Source organism: Nansenia antarctica (genome assembly GCF_963989245.1).
Source record: "Nansenia antarctica genome assembly, chromosome: 6".
NCBI classification, from domain to species: Eukaryota; Metazoa; Chordata; class Actinopteri; order Argentiniformes; family Microstomatidae; genus Nansenia; species Nansenia antarctica.
The window spans coordinates 20,106,542-20,133,419 of record NC_137676.1 but is presented as its reverse complement, the minus strand read 5'-3'; the positions used below and the strand labels follow the sequence as shown (position 1 = coordinate 20,133,419).

The 26,878-nt window shown below is 43.8% G+C and overlaps 2 protein-coding genes across 2 annotated transcripts; both read left to right on the top strand.

The window, feature by feature from the left end:
- Nucleotides 1-1,299: 1,299 nt before the first annotated feature.
- lrata (lecithin retinol acyltransferase a) lies at nucleotides 1,300-2,834 on the top strand (the record flags this gene model as incomplete). Its single annotated transcript, XM_080533633.1, has 2 exons — nucleotides 1,300-1,848; nucleotides 2,388-2,834. The coding sequence occupies 2 exons, from the start codon at nucleotides 1,300-1,302 to the stop codon at nucleotides 2,538-2,540; spliced, it is 702 nt and encodes a 233-aa protein (XP_080389759.1). The 3' UTR covers nucleotides 2,541-2,834.
- Nucleotides 2,835-3,972: 1,138 nt separating this feature from the next.
- LOC308160374 (lecithin retinol acyltransferase) lies at nucleotides 3,973-26,878 on the top strand (the record flags this gene model as incomplete). The annotated part of the gene is made up of 2 exons (XM_080534289.1): nucleotides 3,973-4,476; nucleotides 26,723-26,878. 2 exons carry the CDS (start codon nucleotides 3,973-3,975, stop codon nucleotides 26,876-26,878), a joined length of 660 nt encoding a protein of 219 aa, XP_080390415.1.

The window sequence follows — 26,878 nt, the reverse complement described above, 5'->3', positions numbered from 1 at the left end:
TATTGAATAGAACAATCAAACTTGGCGACGTACAAAAATAATCCAGAAGCGATCAAAACCAGAAAAATAACAAACAATGCGTATAGAATATGCATATAATGCGGTCAACAAAAATACATCGCTCCCCTCTCGCTCCGCTACCGCCATGCAAGATGCGCAGGTGCTTAAATGACCTTGCAATATCACCCCCCATAACCATATGACTTCTCAATACGGTGATCAAGGCAATAAACAAACAATCAAAGTAAACTCACAATAAACCCATTAGCCTGTTATACTAAATAGGCTACCCCCCTACAACACCTCAGGACTTTGGGTCGGGTGGTTCATCCACATGGATGGAGGCAGACAGAAAGGACACACATTCATTGCCTATTTCATAAATGTTCTCCATATAACGACGTCGATCATTGATCGGCAACGACACTAGGCCTATATAATTGTTTGCCTGACTGGCCATCGGATTTGAGATCCTAATATCTAAAAAGCGATACAGTTTTCTTATTTTATTGGATTAAAGTAGCAAAGACCACACATTTACATTGACTGCCAGTCAAACTTCTACACTTCTAGCACCCAACAGGGGACGTGATCGTTCTGATGACAGGGAGATGACGTGTAACTGCTCTGGAGACAGACTGAAAGGACACACATTGCCTATTTCATTACTTTTCTCCATATAACGACGTCGGATGGGAGGGATGGGAGTTAGAATGGGAGTTAGAATCGGTGCTCTATTATTCTACCTAGTCCCCGGATGAGTGCCTCTAAAACTGAATTGTATTTTGAGAAAAACTGAATTGTATTTTGAGAACTGAATTGCATTTTGAGTAAAACTGAATTGTATTTTGAGAACTGAATTGTATTTTGAGAAAAACTGAATTGTATTTAGAGAAACTGAATTTGAAAACTGAATTAAAATAATGAAAACTGAATTTAATACAATTCAATCTGTCAAATACAATTCAGTTTGTGCTCAGATTCAATTCAATCTGTCAAATACAATTCAGATCTGTGAAATACAATTCAATTTGTGCTCATATTCAATTCAATCTGTCAAATGCAATTCAATTTCTGATGGCACTAAAATAGCTCCATAGCCGTGCACCAATTGGTAAAACAACAAACAGATTAACGGTAGACATAGTAAAATGGAAAATACCATGGGAAGGTCAGCAGGGGCCAATCGCATCATCCGGATTTACCTCCTGCTCAGCTCTCTCCTCCTCGTGCACTTGAGGAGGATATAAACCCCTCGCCTGGACAACCTCAGCAAAACTTTCTCTCCAAAGTTTCACCATGCTCCACTTGTTGAGATTCCTCGTGGAGAAGCTGTGGCTTCTCTCCAACTTTCAACTGTTTGAGCTCCAACGGACGCATGGCGCAGAGCGCGGAGAACGCAAGGAGCGCACGAAGGCGACGCACGGCCACGCACCGTCCTTACGGAGAGGGGACCTCCTGGAAGTTCCGCGGACGTTGTTCACCCACTACGGTATCTACCTGGGCGACAACAAAGTCGCGCACCTGATCCCCGACATCCTGCCTGTGCTGACCAACGACAAGATGCTCATCAGAAAAGTCATCACGAACAACAGACTCATCCTCGGGTGCATCTACAAGTGCGCCACGGTGCGAGTGGACACCGTGGAGGACTTCGCGTACGGCACGAACATCCTAGTGAACCATATGGATGTGGTGTTCAAAACGCAACCGATCCCGAATGAAGATGTTGCGAAGAGGGCTGAGAGACTGATCGGGGCGATACCTTATAGTTTATTATGGAATAACTGTGAACATTTTGTGACCTACTGCCGATACGGTTCAGCAATAAGTCAGCAAACGGAAAAGGTACATTTGATTTTAATTCATAATTAGGCTACTTTTTATGCACGACTTTTCGGTCTACACAGGATAAATTAACGGTAAATGTAATATCGTCAACGCTGCGCGTAATGTCATTGACATTATGAGTAATTATATATTCAAAATATTTACATTACTTTGCAACATTCTCAGGGGATACTGAAAACGAAGCCTGACATTCTAGATAGATTGGAATAGTAATCATCATATATCATTTAGATTTACATTTAGATGAAAACACTTGCATTGTATTGACTATTATTTCTCTGCTCCATATGCTATAGGCATATTGCATTAAAATAGTGATCCAAATAAAGGTAGCTACATGAATAAATATTTGCTTGTATTTCAACTAACTTTGAGATTTTATTTGGAGCGCCATACTGGAGTGATTATTTTGGATCTAAGGTGTTAGGTGTGAACTGTGTGGAGATGTTCAAATGAAACATAATAAATAGTTCTGAAGTGTGTAGCCTACATAGATTGGTATGATATGGTAACTGTTTAATTGCTTGGCTTTACAGTTCTGTGAGTGTCTGAAGTCCGTCATCCGAGACCAGAGGAGTGTCATCCTCACTGTTCTCCTGGGAATCATCTCCAATGTCTGCTTTGGCCTGGCCCCTGCAACTACACTACCCACAATCCTCATCCCCTTCACTCTGTGGATGGCCAGTTGAGAGGCATGAAGCCTCACACACCTAACATTCCATTGACATTGAATGTGCTTGTTTAATGGTTCTCCTGTGACGCCTGCAAGATGCAGGACATGACACTTGTGATCAAAGTCTGATCCATTTCTGCTTACAATGGCTGAAGTGCCTTTTTTCTACTTTGACTTATTTGTAGCTTACTGTGTAAGGCAATATAGTGTAATATGTCAATAATGAAATTCCTTCAATGATGATGTGCTTGTAAAATGTATGTATAGTTACATTCAGTTTGACACTCTAAGAGTACTACGCTGATTAATACAATACCTTTAAGAATGTATATTGAGAACTGATACTTGTGTTTTCATTCAATGACGTTGTACATAATGTGAAATGTGAATAAAATAAAGAAAGACCTACTATAATGGACTGTATCTTTTGGGGGGGGTGAAAGTCTGATTCAATGAAAATAATAGTAAGAAAGTATTGCACACGGATATGGGTTAATTTTATCACAAAGCATGACAAATGATACCGTGATCTCTGTGATACTAGTTTTATAGTGCAGTAGATAGTTCTTGCAATAGTTGTCGATCAAGCAATAGTTCTTGCTTGATTCATATGATCAAATTGGAGCACTTTGAGCTGAAACGTTTGCAGGAAAAGTGCTATACAAATAAAGGTTATTATATTATTATTATTATTATTATTATTATTATTATTATTATTATTAATAAATACTCTGCAATCAGTGACATTGATACAGTTGACATATATGTGTGGACAGTGCTGCTGAGTAATAATAATAATAATAACTTTTATTTGTATAGCAAACTGCAAACATTACAGTAATGACTAGCAGGATTTCCTTTTTACTCACCAATGCTGTCCATGACAAGAGTAAAACTACACATGGCCTGAGGTGGTCCAGTGGTCTAGCACCACAGTCTACAGTGCACACATATGCCCATTTCGGCATGGATTAGAATCCGGCCCGACTGACATGCCCTCTCTCTCCCTTCTTCTCCTTACTTTCCTGTCAGTCTTCACTACATATGTCCAATAAAATGAAAAATATGAGTGGGACTGCCCCCAATAAAGAATAAAACTACACACACACTACCTAGAGCATATTCATGAGCTACTGTAATCAAGGGCTTATGTTTATGACTTGCCAATCAAGGCCCTGCGAATTACTTACAGCACTTGTGCTGACTAAACTGTCAACCGGTCCCAGGGCTCCCAGTGAGTTGTGAAATCAAGTCATCCAACCGCACTAAACCCTGGGATTGAGGAAAGTGCCTTAATTCCTGTCAAAAATCCGTCTGAGAAATTGGCCAACTCTTAATCCACATCTAGTAGCTCCTCCCAATCCCTGCCCACTCCGATATAAAGCCAAGCGTCGAACCGAGTCCCCACCAGAGTTCACCTACCGTCGTTTCACCACCGACAATCCAGAATGTTCTCTTTCCAAATCCTCAACCTGTTCTTTGTGGCCTCCGCCGCCTCCGAAGACGACGACCGACCAGAACCACCCGGATACGACCGGTCCCTCTACAAGCGCGGGGACCTGCTGGAGGTTCCCCGGACCCTATTCACCCACTTCGGCATCTACCTGGGGGACGGCCGGGTGGCCCACCTCATCCCCGACATCCTCCCTGCCGTCTCCAGGAACAGAGACGCCATCGCTGCCATGGTGACCAACAACAGGCTGGTCCTAGGCGTGATTGCCAAGCAGGCCAGCGTCCGGGTGGACTCCCTGGCCGACTTCGCCTATGGCTCGGAGGTCCTGGTCAACCACACGGACAGGGTGTGTGGCGGGCCCCCGCTGGAGGGGGAGGAGGTGGGCCGCCGGGCGGAGAGGCTGCTGGGAAAAGTCCGCTACAGCCTGCTGTGGTACAACTGTGAACACTACGTCATGTACTGCCGGTACGGCCTGTGTATCAGCTACCAGACATACAAGGTAACGGACCTCTAGAATGTTCTGTGTATCAGCTACCAGACATACAAGGTAACGGACCTCTAGAATGTTCTGTGTATCAGCTACAAGACATACGAGGTAACAGACCTCTAGAATATTCTGTGTATCAGCTACCAGACAGGTAACAGACCTCTAGAATGTTCTGTGTATCAGCTACCAGACATACAAGGTAACAGACCTCTAGAGTGTTCTGTGTATCAGCTACATACAAGGTAACAGACCTCTAGAATGTTCTGTGTAACAGCTACGTACACGGTAATGGACCTCTAGAATGTTCTGTGTATCTGCTACATACACAAGGTAACAGACCTCTAGAACGTTCTGTGTATCAGATACCAGACATGCAAGGTAACAGACCTCTACAATGTTCTGTGTATCAGCTACCAGACATACAAGGTAACAGACCTCTAGAATGTTCTGTGTATCAGCTACATACAAGATAACAGACCTCTAGAAAGTTATGTGTATCAGTTACCAGACATACGAGGTGACAGACCTCTAGAATGTTCTGTGTATCAGCTACCAGACAGGTAACAGACCTCTAGAATGTTCTGTGTATCAGCTACATACAAGGTAACAGACCTCTAGAAAGTTATGTGTATCAGCTACCAGACATACGAGGTGACAGACCTCTACAATGTTCTGTGTATCAGCTACATACAAGGTAACATACCTCTAGAATGTTCTGTGTATCAGCTACCAGACATACAAGGCAACGGACCTCTAGAATGTTCTGTGTATCAGCTATATACAAGGTAACAGACCTCTAGAATGTTCTGTGTATCAGCTACAAGACATACAAGGTAACAGACCTCTAGAATGTTCTGTGTATCAGCTACCAGACATACAAGGTAACGGACCTCTAGAATGTTCTGTGTTTCAGCTACATACAAGTAGACCCCTAGAATGTTCTGTGTATCAGCTACAAGACATACAAGGTAACATACCTCTAGAATGTTCTGTGTATCAGCTACCAGACATACAAGGTCACAGACCTCTAGAATTTTCTGTGTATCATCTACATACAAGGTAACAGACCTCTAGAATGTTCTGCGTATCAGCTACATACAAGGTAACAGACCTCTAGAATGTTCTGTGTATCAGCTACCAGACATACAAGGTAACAGACCTCTATAATATTCTGTGTATCAGCTACGTACAAGGTAAAAGACCTCTAGAATATTCTGTGTATCAGCTACGTACAAGGTAACAGACCTCTAGAATGTTCTGTGTATCAGCTACCAGACATACAAGGTAATAGACCTCTAGAATGTTCTGTGTATCAGCTACATACAAGGTAATGGACCTCTAGAATGTTCTGTGTATCAGCTACCAGACATACAAGGTAACAGACCTCTAAAATGTTCTGTGTATCAGCTACATACAAGGTAATGGACCTCTAGAATGTTCTGTGTATCTGCTACATACACAAGGTAACGGACCTCTAGAATGTTCTGTGCATCAGATACCAGACATACAAGGTAACAGAACTCTAGAACGTTCTGTGTATCAGCTGCCAGACATGTAACAGACCTCTAGAATGTTCTGTGTATCAGCTACCAGACATACAAGGTAACAGACCTCTACAATGTTCTGTGTATCAGCTACCAGACATACAAGGTAACATACCTCTACAATGTTCTGTGTATCAGCTACCAGACATACAAGGTAACAGATCTCTAGAATGTTCTGTGTATCAGCTACCAGACATACAAGGTAACAGACCTCTAGAATGTTCTGTGTATCAGCTACATACAAGGTAACATACCTCTAGAATGTTCTGTGTATCAGTTACCAGACATACGAGGTGACAGACCTCTAGAATGTTCTGTGTATCAGCTACCAGACATACAAGGTAACGGACCACTAGAATGTTCTGTGTATCAGCTACCAGACATACAAGAAAACATACCTCTAGTATGTTCTGTGTATCAGCTACATACAATGTAACAGACCTCTAGAATGTTCTGTGTATCAGCTACCAGACATACAAGGTAACATACCTCTACAATGTTCTGTGTATCAGCTACCAGACATACAAGGTAACAGACCTCTAGAATGTTCTGTGTATCAGCTACCAGACATACAAGGTAACATACCTCTAGAATGTTCTGTGTATCAGCTACATACAAGGTAACAGACCTCTAGAATGTTCTGTGTATTGGCTACAAGACATACAAGGTAACAGACCTCTAGAATGTTCTGTGTATCAGCTACCAGACATACAAGGCAACGGACCTCTAGAATGTTCTGTGTATCAGCTACCAAACATAAAAGGTAACATACCTCTAGAATGTTCTGTGTATCAGCTATATACAAGGTAACAGACGTCTAGAATGTTCTGTGTATTGGCTACCAGACATACAAGGTAACGGACCTCTAGAATATTCTGTGTTTCAGCCACATACAAGGTAACAGACCTCTAGAATGTTCTGTGTATCAGCTACCAGACACACAAGGTAACAGACCTCTAGAATGTTCTGTGTATCAGCTACCAGACATACAAGGTAATATACCTCTAGAATGTTCTGTGTAACAGCTACCAGACATACAAGGTAACAGACCTCTAGAATGTTCTGTGTATCAGCTACATACAATGTAACAGACCTCTAGAATATTCTGTGTATCAGCTACCAGACATACAAGGTAACAGACCTCTAGAATGTTCTGTGCATCAGCTACATACAAGGTAAAATAGCTCTAGAATGTTCTGTGTATCAGCTATCATACATGTAACAGACCTCTAGAATATTCTGTGTATCAGCTACCAGACATACAAGGCAATGGACCTCTAGAATGTTCTGTGCATCAGCTACATACAAGGTAAAATAGCTCTAGAATGTTCTGTGTATCAGCTATCATACATGTAACAGACCTCTTGAATATTCTGTGTATCAGCTACCAGACATACAAGGCAATGGACCTCTAGAATGTTCTGTGCATCAGCTACATACAAGGTAAAATAGCTCTAGAATGTTCTGTGTATCAGCTATCATACATGTAACAGACCTCTAGAATGTTCTGTGTAACAGCTACATACAAGGTAACGGACCTCTAGAATGTTCTGTGTATCAGCTACCAGACATACAAGGTAACATACCTCTAGAATGTTCTGTGTATCAGCTACATACAAGGTAACAGACCTCTAGAGTGTTCTGTGTATCAGCTACCAGACATACAAGGTAACGGACCACTATAACGTCCTGTGTATCAGCTACATACAAGGTAACAGACCTCTAGAATGTTCTGTGTATTGGCTACAAGACATACAAGGTAATGGACCTCTAGAATGTTCTGTGTATCAGCTACATACACGGTAACATAGCTCTAGAATGTTCTGTGTATCAGCTGCCAGACATGTAACAGACCTCTAGAATGTTCTGTGTATCAGCTACAAGACATACAAGGTAACAGACCTCTAGAATGTTCACTGTATCAGCTACAAGACACACAAGGTAACAGACCTCTATAATGTTCTGTGTATCAGCTACCAGAGATACAAGGTAACAGACCTCTAGAATATTATGTGTATCAGCTACCATACATACAAGGTAACAGACCTCTAGAATGTTCTGTGTATCAGCTACGTACAAGGTAACAGACCTCTAGAATGTTCTGTGTATCAGCTACCAGACATACAAGGTAATATACCTCTAGAATGTTCTGTGTATCAGCTACCAGACATACAAGGTAACAGACCTCTAGTATGTTCTGTGTATCAGCTACCAGACATACAAGGTAACAGACCTCTAGAATGTTCTGTGTATCAGCTACATACAATGTAACAGACCTCTAGAATATTCTGTGTATCAGCTACCAGACATACAAGGCAATGGACCTCTAGAATGTTCTGTGCATCAGCTACATACAAGGTAAAATAGCTCTAGAATGTTCTGTGTATCAGCTATCATACATGTAACAGACCTCTTGAATATTCTGTGTATCAGCTACCAGACATACAAGGTAACAGACCTCTAGAATGTTCTGTGTAACAGCTACATACAAGGTAACGGACCTCTAGAATGTTCTGTGAATCAGTTGCCAGACATGTAACAGACCTCTAGAATGTTCTGTGTATCAGCTACCAGACATACAAGGTAACAGACCTCTAGAATGTTCTGTGTATCAGCTACCAGACATACAAGGTAACAGACCTCTAGAATGTTCTGTGTATCAGCTACATACAAGGTAACATACCTCTAGAATGTTCTATGTATCAGCTACATACAAGGTAACATAGCACTAGAATGTTCTGTCTATCAGCTATCAGACATGTAACATACCTCTAGAATGTTCTATGTATCAGCTACCAGACATACAAGGTAACAGACCTCTAGAATGTTCTGTGTATCAGCTACAAGACATGCAAGGTAACAGACCTCTAGAATGTTCTGTGTATCAGCTACATACAAGGTAACAGACCTCTAGAGTGTTCTGTGTATCAGCTACCAGACATACAAGGTAACATACCTCTAGAATGTTCTGTGTATCAGCTACATACAAGGTAACAGACCTCTAGAGTGTTCTGTGTATCAGCTACCAGACATACGAGGTAACAGACCTCTAGAATGTTCTGTGTATCAGCTACATAAAAGGTAACGGACCTCTAGAATGTTCTGTGTATCAGCTACCAGACATACAAGGTAATAGACCTCTAGAATATTCTGTGTATCAGCTACCAGACATACAAGGTAACAGACCTCTAGAACGTTCTGTGTATCAGCTGCCAGACATGTAACAGACCTCTAGAATGTTCTGTGTATCAGCTACCAGACATACAAGGTAACATACCTCTAGAATGTTCTGTGTATCAGCTACCAGACATACAAGGTAACAGACCTCTAGAATGTTCTGTGTATCAGCTACCAGACATACAAGGTAACATACCTCTAGAATGTTCTGTGTATCAGCTACATACAAGGTAACAGACCTCTAGAGTGTTCTGTGTATCAGCTACCAGACATACGAGGTAACAGACCTCTAGAATGTTCTGTGTATCAGCTACCAGACATACAAGGTAACAGACCTCTAGAATGTTCTGTGTATCAGCTACATAAAAGGTAACGGACCTCTAGAATGTTCTGTGTATCAGCTACATACAAGGTAACAGACCTCTAGAATGTTCTGTGTTTCAGCTACAAGACATACAAGGTAACAGACCTCTAGAATGTTCTATGTATCAGCTACCAGACATGTAACAGACCTCTAGAATGTTCTATGTATCAGCTACCAGACATACAAGGTAACAGACCTCTAGAATGTTCTGTGTATCAGCTACGTACAAGGTAACAGACCTCTAGAATGTTCTGTGTATCAGCTACCAGACATACAATGTAACAGACCTCTAGAATGTTCTGTGTATCAGCTACCAGACATACAAGGTAACAGACCTCTAGAATGTTCTGTGTATCAGCTACCAGACATACAAGGTAATATACCTCTAGAATGTTCACTGTATCAGCTACCAGACACACAAGGTAACAGACCTCTAGTATGTTCTGTGTATCAGCTACCAGACATACAAGGTAATATACCTCTAGAATGTTCTGTGTATCAGCTACCAGACATACAAGGTAACAGACCTCTAGAATGTTCTGTGTATCAGCTACCAGACATACAAGGTAACAGACCTCTAGTATGTTCTGTGCATCAGCTACATACAAGGTAAAATAGCTCTAGAATGTTCTGTGTATCAGCTACATACAATGTAACAGACCTCTAGAATATTCTGTGTATCAGCTACCAGACATACAAGGCAATGGACCTCTAGAATGTTCTGTGCATCAGCTACATACAAGGTAAAATAGCTCTAGAATGTTCTGTGTATCAGCTATCATACATGTAACAGACCTCTAGAATATTCTGTGTATCAGCTACCAGACATACAAGGCAATGGACCTCTAGAATGTTCTGTGCATCAGCTACATACAAGGTAAAATAGCTCTAGAATGTTCTGTGTATCAGCTATCATACATGTAACAGACCTCTTGAATATTCTGTGTATCAGCTACCAGACATACAAGGTAACAGACCTCTAGAATGTTCTGTGTAACAGCTACATACAAGGTAACGGACCTCTAGAATGTTCTGTGAATCAGTTGCCAGACATGTAACAGACCTCTAGAATGTTCTGTGTATCAGCTACCAGACATACAAGGTAACAGACCTCTTCAATGTTCTGTGTATCAGCTACCAGACAAACAAGGTAACAGACCTCTAGAATGTTCTGTGAATCAGTTGCCAGACATGTAACAGACCTCTAGAATGTTCTGTGTATCAGCTACCAGACATACAAGGTAACAGATCTCTAGAATGTTCTGTGTATCAGCTACCAGACAAACAAGGTAACAGACCTCTAGAATGTTCTGTGTATCAGCTACCAGACATACAAGGTAACATACCTCTAGAATGTTCTGTGTATCAGCTACATACAAGGTAACAGACCTCTAGAATGTTCTGTGTATCAGCTACATACAAGGTAACAGACCTCTAGAATGTTCTGTATATCAGCTACATACAAGGTAACATACCTCTAGAATGTTCTGTGTATCAGCTACCAAACATACAAGGTAACATACCTCTAGAATGTTCTATGTTTCAGCTGCATACAAGGTAACAGACCTCTAAAATGTTCTATGTATCAGCTACCAGACATACAAGGTAATAGACCTCTAGAATGTTCTGTGTATCAGCTACCAGACATACAAGGTAACGGACCGCTTGAATATTCTGTGTATCAGCTACCAGACTTACAAGGTAATGGACCTCTAAAATGTTCTGTGCATCAGCTACATACACAAGGTAACGGACCTCTAGAATGTTCTGTGCATTAGATACCAGACATACAAGGTAACAGACCTCTAGAACGTTCTGTGTATCAGCTACCAGACATACAAGGTAACAGACCTCTACAATGTTCTGTGTATCAGCTACCAGACATACAAGGTAACAGACCACTAGAATGTTCTGTGTATCAGCTACATACAAAGTAACAGACCTCTAGAATGTTCTGTGTATCAGCTACCAGACATACAAGGTAACAGACCTCTACAATGTTCTGTGTATCAGCTACCAGACAGGTAACATACCTCTAGAATGTTCTGTGTATCAGCTACCAGACATGTAACAGACCTCTAGAATGTTCTGTGTATCAGCTGCCAGACATGTAACAGACCTCTAGAATGTTCTGTGTATCAGCTACCAGACATACAAGGTAACAGACCTCTACAATGTTCTGTGTATCAGCTACCAGACATACAAGGTAACAGACCACTAGAATGTTCTGTGTATCAGCTACATACAAAGTAACAGACCTCTAGAATGTTCTGTGTATCAGCTACCAGACATACAAGGTAACAGACCTCTACAATGTTCTGTGTATCAGCTACCAGACAGGTAACAGACCTCTAGAATGTTCTGTGTATCAGCTACCAGACATACAAGGTAACATACCTCTAGAATGTTCTGTGTATCAGCTACATACAAGGTAACAGACCTCTAGAGTGTTCTGTGTATCAGCTACCAGACATACGAGGTAACAGACCTCTAGAATGTTCTGTGTATCAGCTACCAGACATACAAGGCAACAGGCCTCTAGTATGTTCTGTGTATCAACTACATACAAGGTAACAGACCTCTATAATGTTCTGTGTATCAGCTACATAAAAGGTAACGGACCTCTAGAATGTTCTGTGCATCAGCTACATACAAGGTAACATACCTCTAGAATGTTCTGTGTATCAGCTACATACAAGGTAACATAGCACTAGAATGTTCTGTCTATCAGCTATCAGACATGTAACAGACCTCTAGAATGTTCTATGTATCAGCTACCAGACATACAAGGTAACAGACCTCTAGAATGTTCTGTGTATCAGCTACCACACATACAAAGTAACAGACCTGTAGAATGTTCTGTGTATCAGCTACCAAACATACAAGGTAAAGGACCTCTAGAATGTTCTGTGTATCAGCTACCAAACATACAAGATAACAGACCTCTAGAATGTTCTGTGCATCAGCTACTTACAAGGTAACGGACCTCTAGAATGTTCTGTGTATCAGCTACCAGACATACAAGGTAACAGACCTCTAGAACGTTCACTGTATCAGCTACCAGACATACAAGGTAACGGACCTCTAGAATGTTCACTGTATCAGCTACAAGACATACAAGGTAACAGACCTCTAGAATGTTCTGTGTATCAGCTACCAGACATACAAGGTAACATACCTCTATAATGTTCTGTGCATCAGCTACCGGACATACAAGGCAACGGACCTCTAGAATGTTCTTTGTATCAGCTACCAAACATACAAGGTAACATACCTCTAGAATGTTATGTGTATCAGCTACCGGACATACAAGGTAACGGACCTCTAGAATGTTCTGTGCATCAGCTACCTACAAGGTAACAGACCTCTAGAATGTTCACTGTATCAGCTACCAGACATACAAGGTAACAGACCTCTAGAATGTTCACTGTATCAGCTACAAGACATACAAGGTAACAGACCTCTAGAATGTTCTGTGTTTCAGCTACTTACAAGGTAACAGACCTCTAGAATGTTCTGTGTATCAGCTACAAGACATACAAGGTAACGGACCTCTAGAATGTTCACTGTATCAGCTACATACAAAGTAACAGACCTCTAGAATGTTCACTGTATCAGCTACAAGACATACAAGGTAACAGACCTCTAGAATGTTCTGTGTATCAGCTACCAGACATACAAGGTAACAGACCTCTAGAATGTTCTGTCTATTAGCTGCCAGACATGTAACAGACCTCTAGAATGTTCTGTGTATCAGCTACCAAACATACAAGGTAACGGACCTCTAGAATGTTCTGTGTATCAGCTACCAAACATACAAGATAACAGACCTCTAGAATGTTCTGTGCATCAGCTACTTACAAGGTAACGGACCTCTAGAATGTTCTGTGTATCAGCTACCAGACATACAAGGTAACAGACCTCTAGAACGTTCACTGTATCAGCTACCAGACATACAAGGTAACGGACCTCTAGAATGTTCACTGTATCAGCTACAAGACATACAAGGTAACAGACCTCTAGAATGTTCTGTGTATCAGCTACCAGACATCCATAGTCATGGACCTCTAGAATGTATTGTTATCGTGGGTTATGGTCCATCTGGTCAATTTTAGCCCAGCTAAAGTCTAACCGTTAGAATTCTTCAGGATGGTTTCAAGCAACATACTGCACAGCAGAGATATGTGTTATCAGAATAAGTTTTTCTCTTTTTTTATTGCCAAGTATATTTGCACATACAGGAAATTGACTTGGTGAGGTTGGTTGCATAGGATAGCAGTGTTATATAATAGTCAGGGAGCTTGGACTGATGAACCCAGAAGGGGGGTGGGTTCTGTCGGTTCAAACTCATGTCAGTAGAACCGAGGTTAACAATCTGAATATGTCATCATTGAGACATTTACTGTAGCCTGCGGCGCTTTGGCAAACACACAGCTGCACAACAGGCTGTCAGTGTGGATGAAGTGTTGGGGAAGTCAAACCGTGTTGTTCTCATGGATATGGAAGCATATAGTAGACCTAATTCAAATGCTAATGCAATATGAGATTGCAATTGCATGTTCCACTTTTGCATGCATTCTTTCAGACAATATTCAAATTCAAATGCAATTCTAATGATTTGCATTTTCATTTTCATGTACCTGATGTGCACATTCGCTGTCAATATTAAAATTATAATGCAAAGCCATTTGACATTTCATTTTCAAAGTCATGCGCTGCTTTGTAGCTGACAAAATTCAAAAGTTCATTCTAATGTGCAAATGACTATGCAATCCCAAAATAGCATATTCATTTGCCACTTTTGCCTGCGTTATTTGAGTCAATATTCAAATTGTAATGCAATAATGTGATACGCAATTGCATTTACATGTTCTAGGAAACACATCCGCTTTACAGCTGACAAAATTCAAACTCTCTATGCAATTCAAACGCATCCGGGTACTTTGCTCTCCCGTCATGTCCACGCCCCTTTTTGGGTGATAGAAGTGGAGAAGTTTGACTGGCGTTCAATGGAAATTTCGGGTCTTTGCTACTTTAATCCGATAAAATAAGAAAACCGTAGTGCTTTTTAGATATTAGGAGCCCAAATCCGATGGCCAGTTAGGCAAACTATTATATAGTGTCGTTGCCGATCAATGATCGACGTCGTTATATAGAGAACATTTATGAAATAGGGGTTGATTCATCAGAGCAGTCATACGTCATCTCCCTGTCATCAGGGATTTGTCGATCTTTGATTTGATTTGCCGTGTCAATCCCCAGATGAGTGTGTTACATTAGTTTTCTTAAGATAGGATAATGAATAAATCTGTTCAATGGGCATTTGCCTACTGTTAATCAGTGCCTACTGTTAATCAGTAGCCTGTATGGTGTATATGAAGATGTTATAGCTAGCTAGCTAGCTACGCTGAAAATAATGAACAGCAAGCTAGATCCAAAACTAGGGCCGGTGGAGGAGGGCAAGTGTCACATTGGACAGACTACCAAAACAGAAAAATAAAGTATCTTAACGACAGCAAAAGTGATGGATGTCAGAAATAGCCTACATTACCTGGAGATTCAATAAGGTACTTTTATATGACAGGATATGGGTTAGGGTCATATGACACCTGTAGCGAGATAGATAGATAGAGCCAAAAGTAAAAAGTCGCTGAGAGACGCAACCAGGGTCTGGCTGGTAATTGTAATGATTAGAATGAACTTTTGAATGTTGTCAACTACAAAGCAGCGCATGACTTTGAAAATGAAATGTCAAATGGCTTTGCATTATAATTTTAATATTGACAGCGAATGTGCACATCAGGTAGGCCTACATGAAAATGAAAATGCAAATCATTAGAATTGCATTTGAATTTGAATATTGTCTGAAAGAATGCATGCAAAAGTGGAACATGCAATTGCAATCTCATATTGCATTAGCATTTGAATTAGGTCTACTATATGCTTCCATACATGGAAGAATCACTTGTGTTCATTTATAGTCTAGCAGCAAGTCCTCAAAAAAGGCTTTAGTTTTCGAGATACCCCTACCCGAGGTAGAGCAAATGACAACAATTATTTTTCTTATCTTTAGGGTCTCCCATTAATGAAATTGATTGTTGTCAAATTTTATTTTTGGGGAAAAGATGTTTTTTTGGTTGTTCTTTAGAGCTACCCCAATCCCTGAAAAAGAGCCAAATTAGACCAGGCCGAATATGGGGAAGGTGACAAAAAAGCCCATAACTTGAGAATGATCACTCCTTTCCTCTTCAGATTTGCTGAGGTATGAACCAGGTGGTTGTCCTACATCACCAAATAGTCAGACAACTATTTACCTAAATAAATACTGAATTATAGTCCTGTAAACTTAGCTTTAGTTTAGACGGAAATTGTACTTTTTGGTGACAGGAACATAGGACTCCATCACTTTTCTCTCATTTATCAGAAAAACAGAAATCCCTGAAAAATATATCATTACTGAATTGTCTAGGGTGCTATTGAACAATAACCAGTAGTTGTATGGAAATATCTCATACAGTTCTATTGCAAATGAGATTTCTTTAGACATAGGCCTACCTCTTCTCTGATACAGTCAAATTCCGAATGGGGGATAAGTGGCATAATAGCCTATAAGTTAAGAATGCTCACTCTGATGGTCATTATATTTGGAGAGGGAAATACCAGGTGGCTGAACTACATCACCAAATAGTCAGAATAAGAGTAACCCAATCAATCCATTTTCCATTTTCTTTTTTCCATATAGGAGTAGCGCAAATTCTCTTGCGACTGGCAAAGACTCTTCCAAGCTGGCAGAGAGTCCAAAATGGGCCAGATCTTTGAGCTCGCTGAGATGGGTCTTGAGTTTGTTGAATGCTGTTGTCTTTCCTATTCTGTACAAACTACTTGTTGTGTCACAGCCAGTGAGTGCATGACATGCTGGTAGACAGTTAGACATGTCTTTTCCAATCTTCTCAGATATGGTGTTGATGGGGACATAGCTCTCTCTCATTCCATGGCCTGTATGCATGTACACCAGAGATGAACCAAACATTTCTTTGCTTGCATAGTATATGAGCAGTACTTCCACATCTGTGTCATCAGACCTCACAATGATGCGGGAATATGACTCTGCAAGATGTATGGCATGGAGCACCATCCTTGTGTCTGCCTCCTCCTGATCACTGTACAGTGATGTCAAACTGCTGACTCCTGCTGTGCAGATGCTCTTCACCTCCTCCCCTTTGTCAAATCCACCTGCCAAGATGATGGAGTCATCTGAGTGTAGTCTCTATGGGGCTGCAGTGACAATGTAGTTGCTCACAAACATGCACAGTGCAGTCTTGTTTCCACTACTCCTCAAGTACTTCCTGTAGTTTGGGACATTTGTGTTGCCAGTGATAACATGTGTAGGCCTTCCATCACTTGCACCTCTCCTTTGCCTCTCCAGGTCTTTGATTGACTGTACCTGTCAAATACCATGACCACACATTGCATTTCATCCTGCCAGCAGCCCGGAACCATGGTATTGCTTCAGACATGCAGTTGAGATGAAGGTCAAAGTTAGCTTCACGCTCTGATCGTAGCATTCTGAGTAAGAGATCAGCCCCTTTGAGGAAATTCAGCCAGTACTTAAAAGTTGCTGATTGTTGAACTCCCCTCTCTGAAAACTGTTGTATTCTTCTCCTCAGTTCAGGAAGGTCTGTCTCCACTTCACTTAAGAACTGTCTGGCAGAGACCTGGTCGTCGCCATGAAAGGCATGCTGCACATCTCGCAGGAGGTGTTCTTGTTCAGCAGACAATGGACTTTGGCCTTTTTTGTTCAGCCAGGAGACCAGTGCCATCCAGAAGAGCCTGAACAGAGCCTCTGAAACAACCTTGATGCTCCTCACACCTCTTGTCAGTTGTTTCCCCTGAAGCATCTGCCGAGCTGTTGCGTCAGCATAGACTCCAGACTCGGTTATCATGTCAAAGAGGCCCCCGTCTGCATACACCTTCCCAATGCTTGCCAGAAAGGCCATGGTGACGTGCATTCCTCCAATTCTCATGGTGATCTTGCCATCCAAAGCTTCAGGTTTGCTCCACAGAATTTGCTGTGCTTTGCTGTAGATGGCAAGGTCAGCAGTTACAAGTATATGCCTCTGTCCCAGTTCTTGAGCAAGCTGTGTGAGCTGCAAAAGAGCTGTATAGATTGTAGATAGGTCTGATGGTGAAGCTCTTATGAAGGGCATATATTGTACTGTTGTTAATGGGATGTCTGACGTGGATACATAGGCATTGAATGCAGACCATCCTGGGATTCTCTGGTCTTCTTCTTTCATGATACGGCTCACCTTCCAAAGTAAGTCTTGGCCTTCTGCTGCCTGAGCTTTTGTGCTGTCTGATTTGAGGACCTGTGGTAGAACTGCTGGTGGTTCAGATCGCCTACCTGGCTTGATGTATCTGAAATTCAAGAACAAGTCATTAGGCATCTTTTGTCATATAATTCAATCTTTAACAAAATGCCCTTACAAACAACAACACTCCAGATTCCTTAGATTATGATGTGTGACCTCACAAATAATGTGTAACTTGAATATTGGACAAATGCTAGTCTGACTTACACAAGTGTAATGTGAAACTTGAAGCCTCCAGTGCACATTACACATTTTACATTTTAATATTGGATTATATTGCATTAACATACAGTATATCAGAGCCATTTCAATCAAGTATTGCATGTGTCTGGCAGATAGTTGGTCTATAATATTTACCCCTGAACCTCTTCATTATCCAAATCACAGCTGTCCAGGGCATGGAGAGATCTCTCTGGGATTCTCAGGATGGGGTTGTGTGCTGTGGCAACATCACCTCTTCTGTATACAACAATTGCCATGGAATCTGTTGTATTTTTGCCATCCAGCGTCTCTTCATTCTGGTCAAAGTTGTCAATGGCTGCATCAATTATCCCATGTTCTGTGGTTCTTGTCAGTCCATTTGGAATGTAAACACCTTTGCTTCTCTGTAATTGATCTGCTGCTACTGATGTGAGAAATTGACGCACTTCATCATACGACACACAATGACCCATCATGTGTAGCTTGTTGATAAGGGCCTTGCTGCCAAACTCATGATGGATCATAATCCCAAGTCCTAGTGTGATAGGTGTACGCCTGCTGCAGCACTGTGCAATTAGATCATGGCAAAAGGTTATAACACTTGTGTTATTCTTCAGAGCTGGGTCCTCATCACAGGTCTGCACATTTTTAAATGCACCTGAAATCATACAGAGTGTTTGGCACATATTCACTGCACTGGAGAAGGGAAAGCTTGTCACTGCTTATGTAGAATTGAGGCTCATGCTCAACCTTTTCCATAGTTTTCCTCAATATACCTGCAGCCTGGTGGAGGATTTGATTGTCAGTGAGGGTCTCTGTTCTCTGTGGAGGCATTGTCTCCCTGTCTTCTGTTATGTTTTCTCTGAGGAGAGAAGCTTCTCTCATTGCATGGCCAACAGTCATGGCACCAGAACAGATCAGATCAGATTTTCCAGGACGTTCAATGAAGATGAGTTTATCCCCATAATGCTGGTTCATCTTTTCTTTGAGTTTCCAGGATTTATACATTGTTGGTTCTGTAGCTGTACTCAGTTTTCCTTTATAGCTCTCAGTTACAGCACTCAGTGTTGTGACAGTCATATGCTTTGAAAAAACTGTCTTAGTTAATTCTTCAGTTAGCTCAATGAAAGCTCTTTCATGTTCATTTAACTTCTTTTCTGTTAAATGTTTGTTTCTAGCTGCTAGAATGTTCCTTTCTGAAAGATAGTGTCCTAGGCAACTTCTGATACTTTGCATCATAGGCAAAAAGAAAAAAAGATCAAAAAGATCTTCATAGGTCAGCATACGGTATTATTTCATCAAACCTCTCTGAGGCTGTGTTGAGGACCTTTGACCTTGTACTTTCACCTGTACCGGTACATATAGGGGTCAGGCCTTCTCTCTTTGTGACTTTCTGGCTGCAATTGAAACATTGGCTGCAAATGAAACACTGGCTACGGATGTCAAATCTAGTGTCTCTGGACAGTCTAAGTCTTTTACTGATCCTGGGGTGGTTCTTGATCACTGGTTGTAGGTGTATAGTTATGTGTGCTTGAATAACTGGCCCGACATGACCTGTGATATGAAACCTTGACCTTGAAGGACAGTATGTCATCTGAGTGGGGCGATAGTCTCTTATGAACTTCATCATCTCGTCCTTGAGCAACGTTCAGTATGGTTCTGAGTCCTTGTAAGCTGGGCTCTGCTAGCCTCTGCCTAGATCAGAATGCCTGCACTATGGTTTAAAAGCTCACAAATCTATCAACATATTCAACAACATATTAATATCATAGTTGGACATATGTGTTACCTGTTATCTGTCATTAGATTGGTGATAATCTGAACAGAACTGTCAATCCACAGCCCCTCTCCCTCTGAGATGGAGATTGTTATGGCTGCTGCTGCCCAGTTGGCTACACAGTTTTGAAACATGCAGCTGTCACTCAAACCAGAGTGGCAGAGAGTGTTCCACTGTCAAGCTTCAAAATTATTTCTATACTGTACTTTGAATTAAGGTTCCAGTTTTAATAAAACCTGTACTATTTACACCTATGTTTTAGAGGCTTGCAATTTAGAACTAATAAACTTTATTTTATTGGGTTACTCTTATTCTGACTATTTGGTGATGTAGTTCAGCCACCTGGTATTTCCCTCTCCAAATATAATGACCATCAGAGTGAGCATTCTTAACTTATAGGCTATTATGCCACTTATCCCCCATTCGGAATTTGACTGTATCAGAGAAGAGGTAGGCCTATGTCTAAAGAAATCTCATTTGCAATAGAACTGTATGAGATATTTCCATACAACTACTGGTTATTGTTCAATAGCACCCTAGACAATTCAGTAATGATATATTTTTCAGGGATTTCTGTTTTTCTGATAAATGAGAGAAAAGTGATGGAGTCCTATGTTCCTGTCACCAAAAAGTACAATTTCTGTCTAAACTAAAGCTAAGTTTACAGGACTATAATTCAGTATTTATTTAGGTAAATAATTGTCTGACTATTTGGTGATGTAGGACAACCACCTGGTTCATACCTCAGCAAATCTGAAGAGGAAAGGAGTGATCATTCTCAAGTTATGGGCTTTTTTGTCACCTTCCCCATATTCGGCCTGGTCTAATTTGGCTCTTTTTCAGGGATTGGGGTAGCTCTAAAGAACAACCAAAAAAACATCTTTTCCCCAAAAATAAAATTTGACAACAATCAATTTCATTAATGGGAGACACTAAAGATAAGAAAAATCATTGTTGTCATTTGCTCTACCTCGGGTAGGGGTATCTCAAAATCTGAGGGCCCTTCCTGCTAGACTATTAGGTGCTTTAGACATTCACACATCAAATAGCTGATTAACAAGGCGTTAGGTTCAGCCAAGAACGTAGCCTCTCCGACGAATATGAAATCACCCGGTCGCCAGTGTTAGTATGGAAGCACAAAGAGAATGCTTTCTTTGTCTCCGCTCACCTATGTGACCACAGGATCAGAAAGGTCTCACGTGAGGGATATTGCTGTGTGTGTAGGGGGGGGGGGGGCTTTGGTGTCCAAACGGACCAATCGGACGATAACCTGAGGCTGTGGGCTGTGTTATGTTCAATAATGGAGACTGAACTCAGAGCTTCAAGTTGGAACGTGTACTCCATTTAATCAAACATGAGTGTAACACAAAACGTAATACGGCACATGTCGTAAAGCCCAAACTGTCGTAAAACACAGACGTAACATTTCCCCCCCCCTCACACAACCTAGGTGTGATACTCAGTCATGTAATCACGCAAGTGCTCGGGCCTGTTGCGTGCTCGAACCAGACGTGGCTCTGGTGCAGCCACAGCCACTGGTGGCGGCTCCACGCCTTGGGGCTGAGCCTGGTAGGCCGGGGTTGCTGCTTCATCCAACCGTGCGGCTGGCAAGACTGTGGAAGAGGCCACACTCAGCGCTGGGCCAGGGGGAGGCTGCACCTTACGCAGGCGGGTAGCATGCCAGCGAGTGCCGTCGGCGAGCCTAAACGAGGCCGGGCCAAGCTGTTTGCTGACCTGGACAGGGTCAGACCAAAACGACTGGAGTTTGTTGTCCCGATGAGGTCGTCGGATCCTGACCCAGTCCGACACAGCGATGACAGGTGGCCTAGCACGTCTGGCCCTGTCGAAACGATCCTTCATCAAGCGCTGGTGTTTGGTGACTGTGGCTTGAACTGGATGGACCGGGGGCTGAGCTAGTATAGGGCGGAGCCTATCGAGAGGCAGCTGGAGCTCCCGCCCCAGCATGAGGGAGGCTGGGGAGACTCCTGTAGTGGCGTGTCGCGTGGCCCGATAATGCAACAGCGTCTGGAGGAGGCTGGTGGTGAGCGTGCACCCTTGTGCCAGGTGGGCCCTGATGCCATTCTTCAGTGTTTGGTTCAGCCGTTCCACCCCCCCGTTCGCAGCAGGGTGGTAGAACGCTGTGCGGATGTGGTGGATCCCTTTACCCACTAGATAGGAGGACAGTTCATGGGAAACCATTTGAGGACCGTTGTCAGTAGTGATCCTCTTGGGCAGGCCCCAACGCGCAAACAGAGCGTCGAGAATGTCGATCAGCACCTTTGCTGTGACCGAGCCCACAGGTGTCACCTCTGGCCACTTAGAGTGGAGGTCGTAGGTCACAACGAGAAAACGCTGGTGATGTGGTACCCCATGCAGCTCGCCGCAGATATCCAGTTGCAGGTGCTCCCAGGGTTGAGATGGCCAGTCCAACGGCTGCATGGGCGGGGGTGGAGCTGGAGCCCTGGTCTTACCACTAAGGAGACAGGCAGTGCAATCCTTGACCAGGGTTTCGAGTTCCCTGTCGATGCCTGGCCACCACACAACCTCACGACAGCGCTGTTTGAGCCTGACTATGCCCAGGTGACCCTCGTGCGCCATAGCAAGGATACGCGCCCGAAGGACACCTGGGACCACAGTGCAGAACCCGCGAGCGACACAGGTGTCATTCCAAACCGACAACTCCTCCCTGATCCTGGAGTAAGTGAGTAGCTCGTCAGGTACTCTTACCGGCCACCCCTGCGTGATGTAGGTTGAGAGTGTAGAGAGGGTGGGGTCATCGGCTGAGGCATCCCGGAGCTCCTTCAGCGACACCGTCTCCTGAAGGGGTGTGTGGAGGAGCTGGACGAGGTCATGCTCAGCCTGGTCCAGTCCGGGGGTCAAGGTTGGGGCTGTGGGTGGGCTGGGGATTGCGCGTGATAGCAAGTCGGCTACCACGTTGTCTCGTCCTGGCGTGAACTGTAGCCGATAGTTGTACTGTTGCAGGCGGTCGGCCCAGCGGTGGAGGCGGAGTGGCTTGTGACCGGTGCCAGACGTGGCCAGGAGGGTGATGAGGGCCTGGTGGTCTGTCCTCAGTGTGAATAGCCGTCCATAGAGGTACATGTGCCAGCGCTCACATGCCCAGAGGCATGCTAGGGCCTCCCGCTCCCCCACCGAGTACTTCTGTTCCGTGGGGCTGAGAGCACGGGAGGCGAAGGCGATCGGTCTCTCCACCCCCCCTTGCAGCTGGGACATCACCGCACCAATGGCTGTGGCAGAGGCGTCGCACGTGACAAGAGTGGGGCTGGCCAGGTCGAAATGCGCCAGGATCGGTGGCGAGGTGAGTTGGGCCTTCAGGAGGCGTACGGCGTCTGAGCAGGCAGACGTCCAGAGCCAGGGCTCGTCATGCTTCAACAGCTTCCGCAGCGGTGTGGTTGTGGCCGAGTACTGTGGCAGGAAACGGAGGTAGTACGCCGTCATGCCTAGAAAGGAGGCCACCTGAGCGGCTGTGGTGGGCTCCGGGACATGATGGATGGCCTCGGTGTTCGAGTGCAGCGGGTACGTGCCATCAGCTGAGAGGCGGAACCCCACAAAGTCAATGGCTGGGGCGGCGAATACACACTTCTCACCATTGAGTGTGAGGTGATGCTTGGCCAATGCACTGAACACACTGTGGAGACGCTCGTCGTGGCTCTCGACGGTGGCCCCGTGAACCACGATGTCATCAAGATAGATGGCCACACCTGGGATCCCAGCGAAGATGGAGGCCATGATCTTTTGGAAGCAGCTGGGGGCGGAGCTTAAACCGAAAGCCATGCGTTTGTAGCGGAAAACCCCTCTGTGAGTGATGAACGCTGTGAGGTTGCGGCTCTCGGGGTGTAGTGGCACTTGGAGGTAACCCTGACGGAGGTCCAGTTTAGAGAACACGCTGGACCCGTAGAACTGGGCGGTGAGCTCCTCTATCGTTGGCAAGGGGTATTTGTCAGGGATGATGGCCTTGTTTACCGCTCTCAGATCCACGCAGATGCGCAGCCCCCCAGACTTCTTCTTCGCCACCACCAGGTTGGAGATCCAAGGCGATGCATTCACCTGCTCAATGATGTCGCTATCGAGCATGCTCTGTAGTTGAGAGGAGATGTCATCGCGGAGAGCCAGGGGGGAGCGGCGGAGGGGCTGTATAACAGGCATCACTGTAGGATCTAACAGAGGCTGGTGGGCAAAAGTGTCGAGGCAGCCTACACCGCTGAACAGCGCAGGCCACTGTTGCTGCCAGGGGATGGAAACGGTGTGAATCTCTGAGCCAGCTGTGTCTAGCAGGGTGAAACCGAGGGCGTTGAACAGGTCGAGGCCTAACAAGTTGGTCCCGTGGCGTGCAACGTTGAACCTGAAAGCCGGCAGTGTCCTCTCCCCGTACTTCACAGGCAGCTGAAAAGAGCCCACAATGTCAATCTTAGAGTTGGCATAGCCACGCAGGGTGGTGGAGGGCAACCCCAGGGGCACATGGGAGAAGAACTGTGTATAGGTCGTCAAGTTCACAAGGGACACTGTGGCTCCAGTGTCTAGGAGGAGCGGCAGAGTGACATCACCAACCATCAACGAGCATGTTTTGAATGGCGCTCGTCCTGAGCTGACATTATGGATGACTGTGGTAGGTGACTGGGAAGCTCTAGCTGGGGCAGACCTGCAGACCTTGTGAAAGTGGTTTAGTCTCCCGCAGTTGGAGCAGGTTTTACCACGGGCTGGGCATGTCTGAGCTCTTGAATTGTGTGCAGAAGAGCCGCAATTCCCACACGGCTGGTGTGGCTGGTCGCGTGACCGAGAGGCCAGTAAAATGCTCTCCCCGCCGCTGGTTGCACTCACGTGGAGGAGGGGCACCTGTAGGCTGTGCGCGCCCTCTGCCGGTGAGCTGGGAGAGGCTGAAAAACTAACTGCACATTCTAAAGCTGTTTCAACCTGGACCGCCATGTTCAGAGCTGCTGATAATGTAAGTTCATCATTTTCCAGTAACAGTTTTTCCCTAATCTTGTCACAGTTCGTGTGTAAGATGAGTTGGTCTCTTATCATCTCGTTCTGCAATGCCCCGAACTTGCATAAGCTCGCCAAGCCCCGCAGATCAGCCACATACTGTGTCACTGTCTCACCTGTTCGTTGGTGTCTTCGTCCGAATATGACGCGGCGGAGAAGAGCGCTTTGTGGAGGGGCGAAGTGTTGCTTCAATAGTTCCACAGCGTCTGTGTATCTCGCCGCAGGGCCAAGAGTTTCAAACACGCGCTGACCCTCCGTTCCCAGGCAGTGCCGCAACAGCGCATATTTCCTCTTGTCTGATACATCCTCCAAGCCGGCAGCCAGGATGTATGTTTCGAAAGAGGAAATCCAGCGGCCCCACGGAATCGGTGGTTCTGCCGGGACTGCTAGGAAAGGAGGGGGTGTTGGTAGAGAACAATCAGCCATCGCTCGTCGCCAATGTTATGTTCAATAATGGAGACTGAACTCAGAGCTTCAAGTTGGAACGTGTACTCCATTTAATCAAACATGAGTGTAACACAAAACGTAATACGGCACATGTCGTAAAGCCCAAACTGTCGTAAAACACAGACGTAACAGGCTGTATATCTGGGCTGTACTACAAGGGAATGTGGTGGTGGACAGACGCTCTCCTCATACAGCAGTCGTGTTGTTTGTTGAGTTTTCTAGTGCTGTTTCATGGCGACATTGAATGATTGTGTTGAATGCGATGGCGAAACAACGGATGAGCTCAACTCCTTAGATCTGAGAAGGAACACACAAAACATCTTGTGTTCTAACCAGTAATAACCCCCGTTAAAGAAAGAAAAAAACGGAGAGCAAAATCCTTCTACTCCTAGACGTAGACCAGAAAAGGCCACACACACACACACACACACACACACACACACACACACACACACACACACCGCAGAGCCCAAGAATCAGGAATGTCCACGCCGCCTAGCATTGACAATAGCCAATGAATACGATGGAAACCAGGTGATATGGGACGACTACCTCAAATGCACATGCACATGCAAACTATTGGGACCATTGGGTGCACTGGTGAGCAGCGCCATCTAGTGTTGGTTCAATCAATCAACTGGTTCAATCATGCTCTCTACAGTGTAGAGTCTACCCCTCGCCCCCTCTCCTGTCCACACTGCACATCTAAGTAAGATTAAATATCTTAAATCAAAGCAATATATACTTTATTTTTTGTCTGACTGCACTAGTTTTCTGGCCAGTGAAAATGTCCTGTTCTGTTGGCAGATAATGTAGCTTATGTTAAGTATTATTTCCCCCATGTTCTTGTTTTTTTTCTTGTTTTTGAGAGCTGACATTTTGCAGTGAACATTCCACCATGCCACACCAGTGCAGCTGTCTATAGCACATTCATGTAGATAGGATTTTTTTCTTGCTTTTCATTGAGTTACTTCTACTACATGACAGTGGACTTTGAGATGCTTTATGTCAAGCACTCTACAAAGAGCAGGGAAATGGAAATTATTAATACCAACAGTCCCCGATACCATCCTGTTGAATAAATACACTGGGCTGCTAAACCTACATATCATGCTAATATAATCTGCTTTTACATTGCAAAAAGTAAATCAAGGCAAAAAAAGCTTGTTTTTTGTCCGACTGCACTAGTTTTAAGATATATTTGACTTATTTTAGGGTTAGGGTTAGGCAATATTGGCAAGTGACATTTTCCTGTTCTGTTGACAGATACTTTAGCTTATTTTAAGTAATATTTCCCCAATTGTGCTGCTTTTTTTTTTAGAGCTGACTTTTTGCAATGATGATGTATTAATGAGGTCTGGTGTTCCTTCTCCAGTTCTGTTCTGCGGTGAGGAAGATGGTCCTCAGCAGGATGAACGCCTACCTCACGGCCCTGTGTGGCGTTGCTGCCACCTTGTACCTGGGGACTCTGAGCCCCCTCACCACCCTGCCCACTCTCCTCATTCCCTTCATCCTGTGGATGGCATCATGA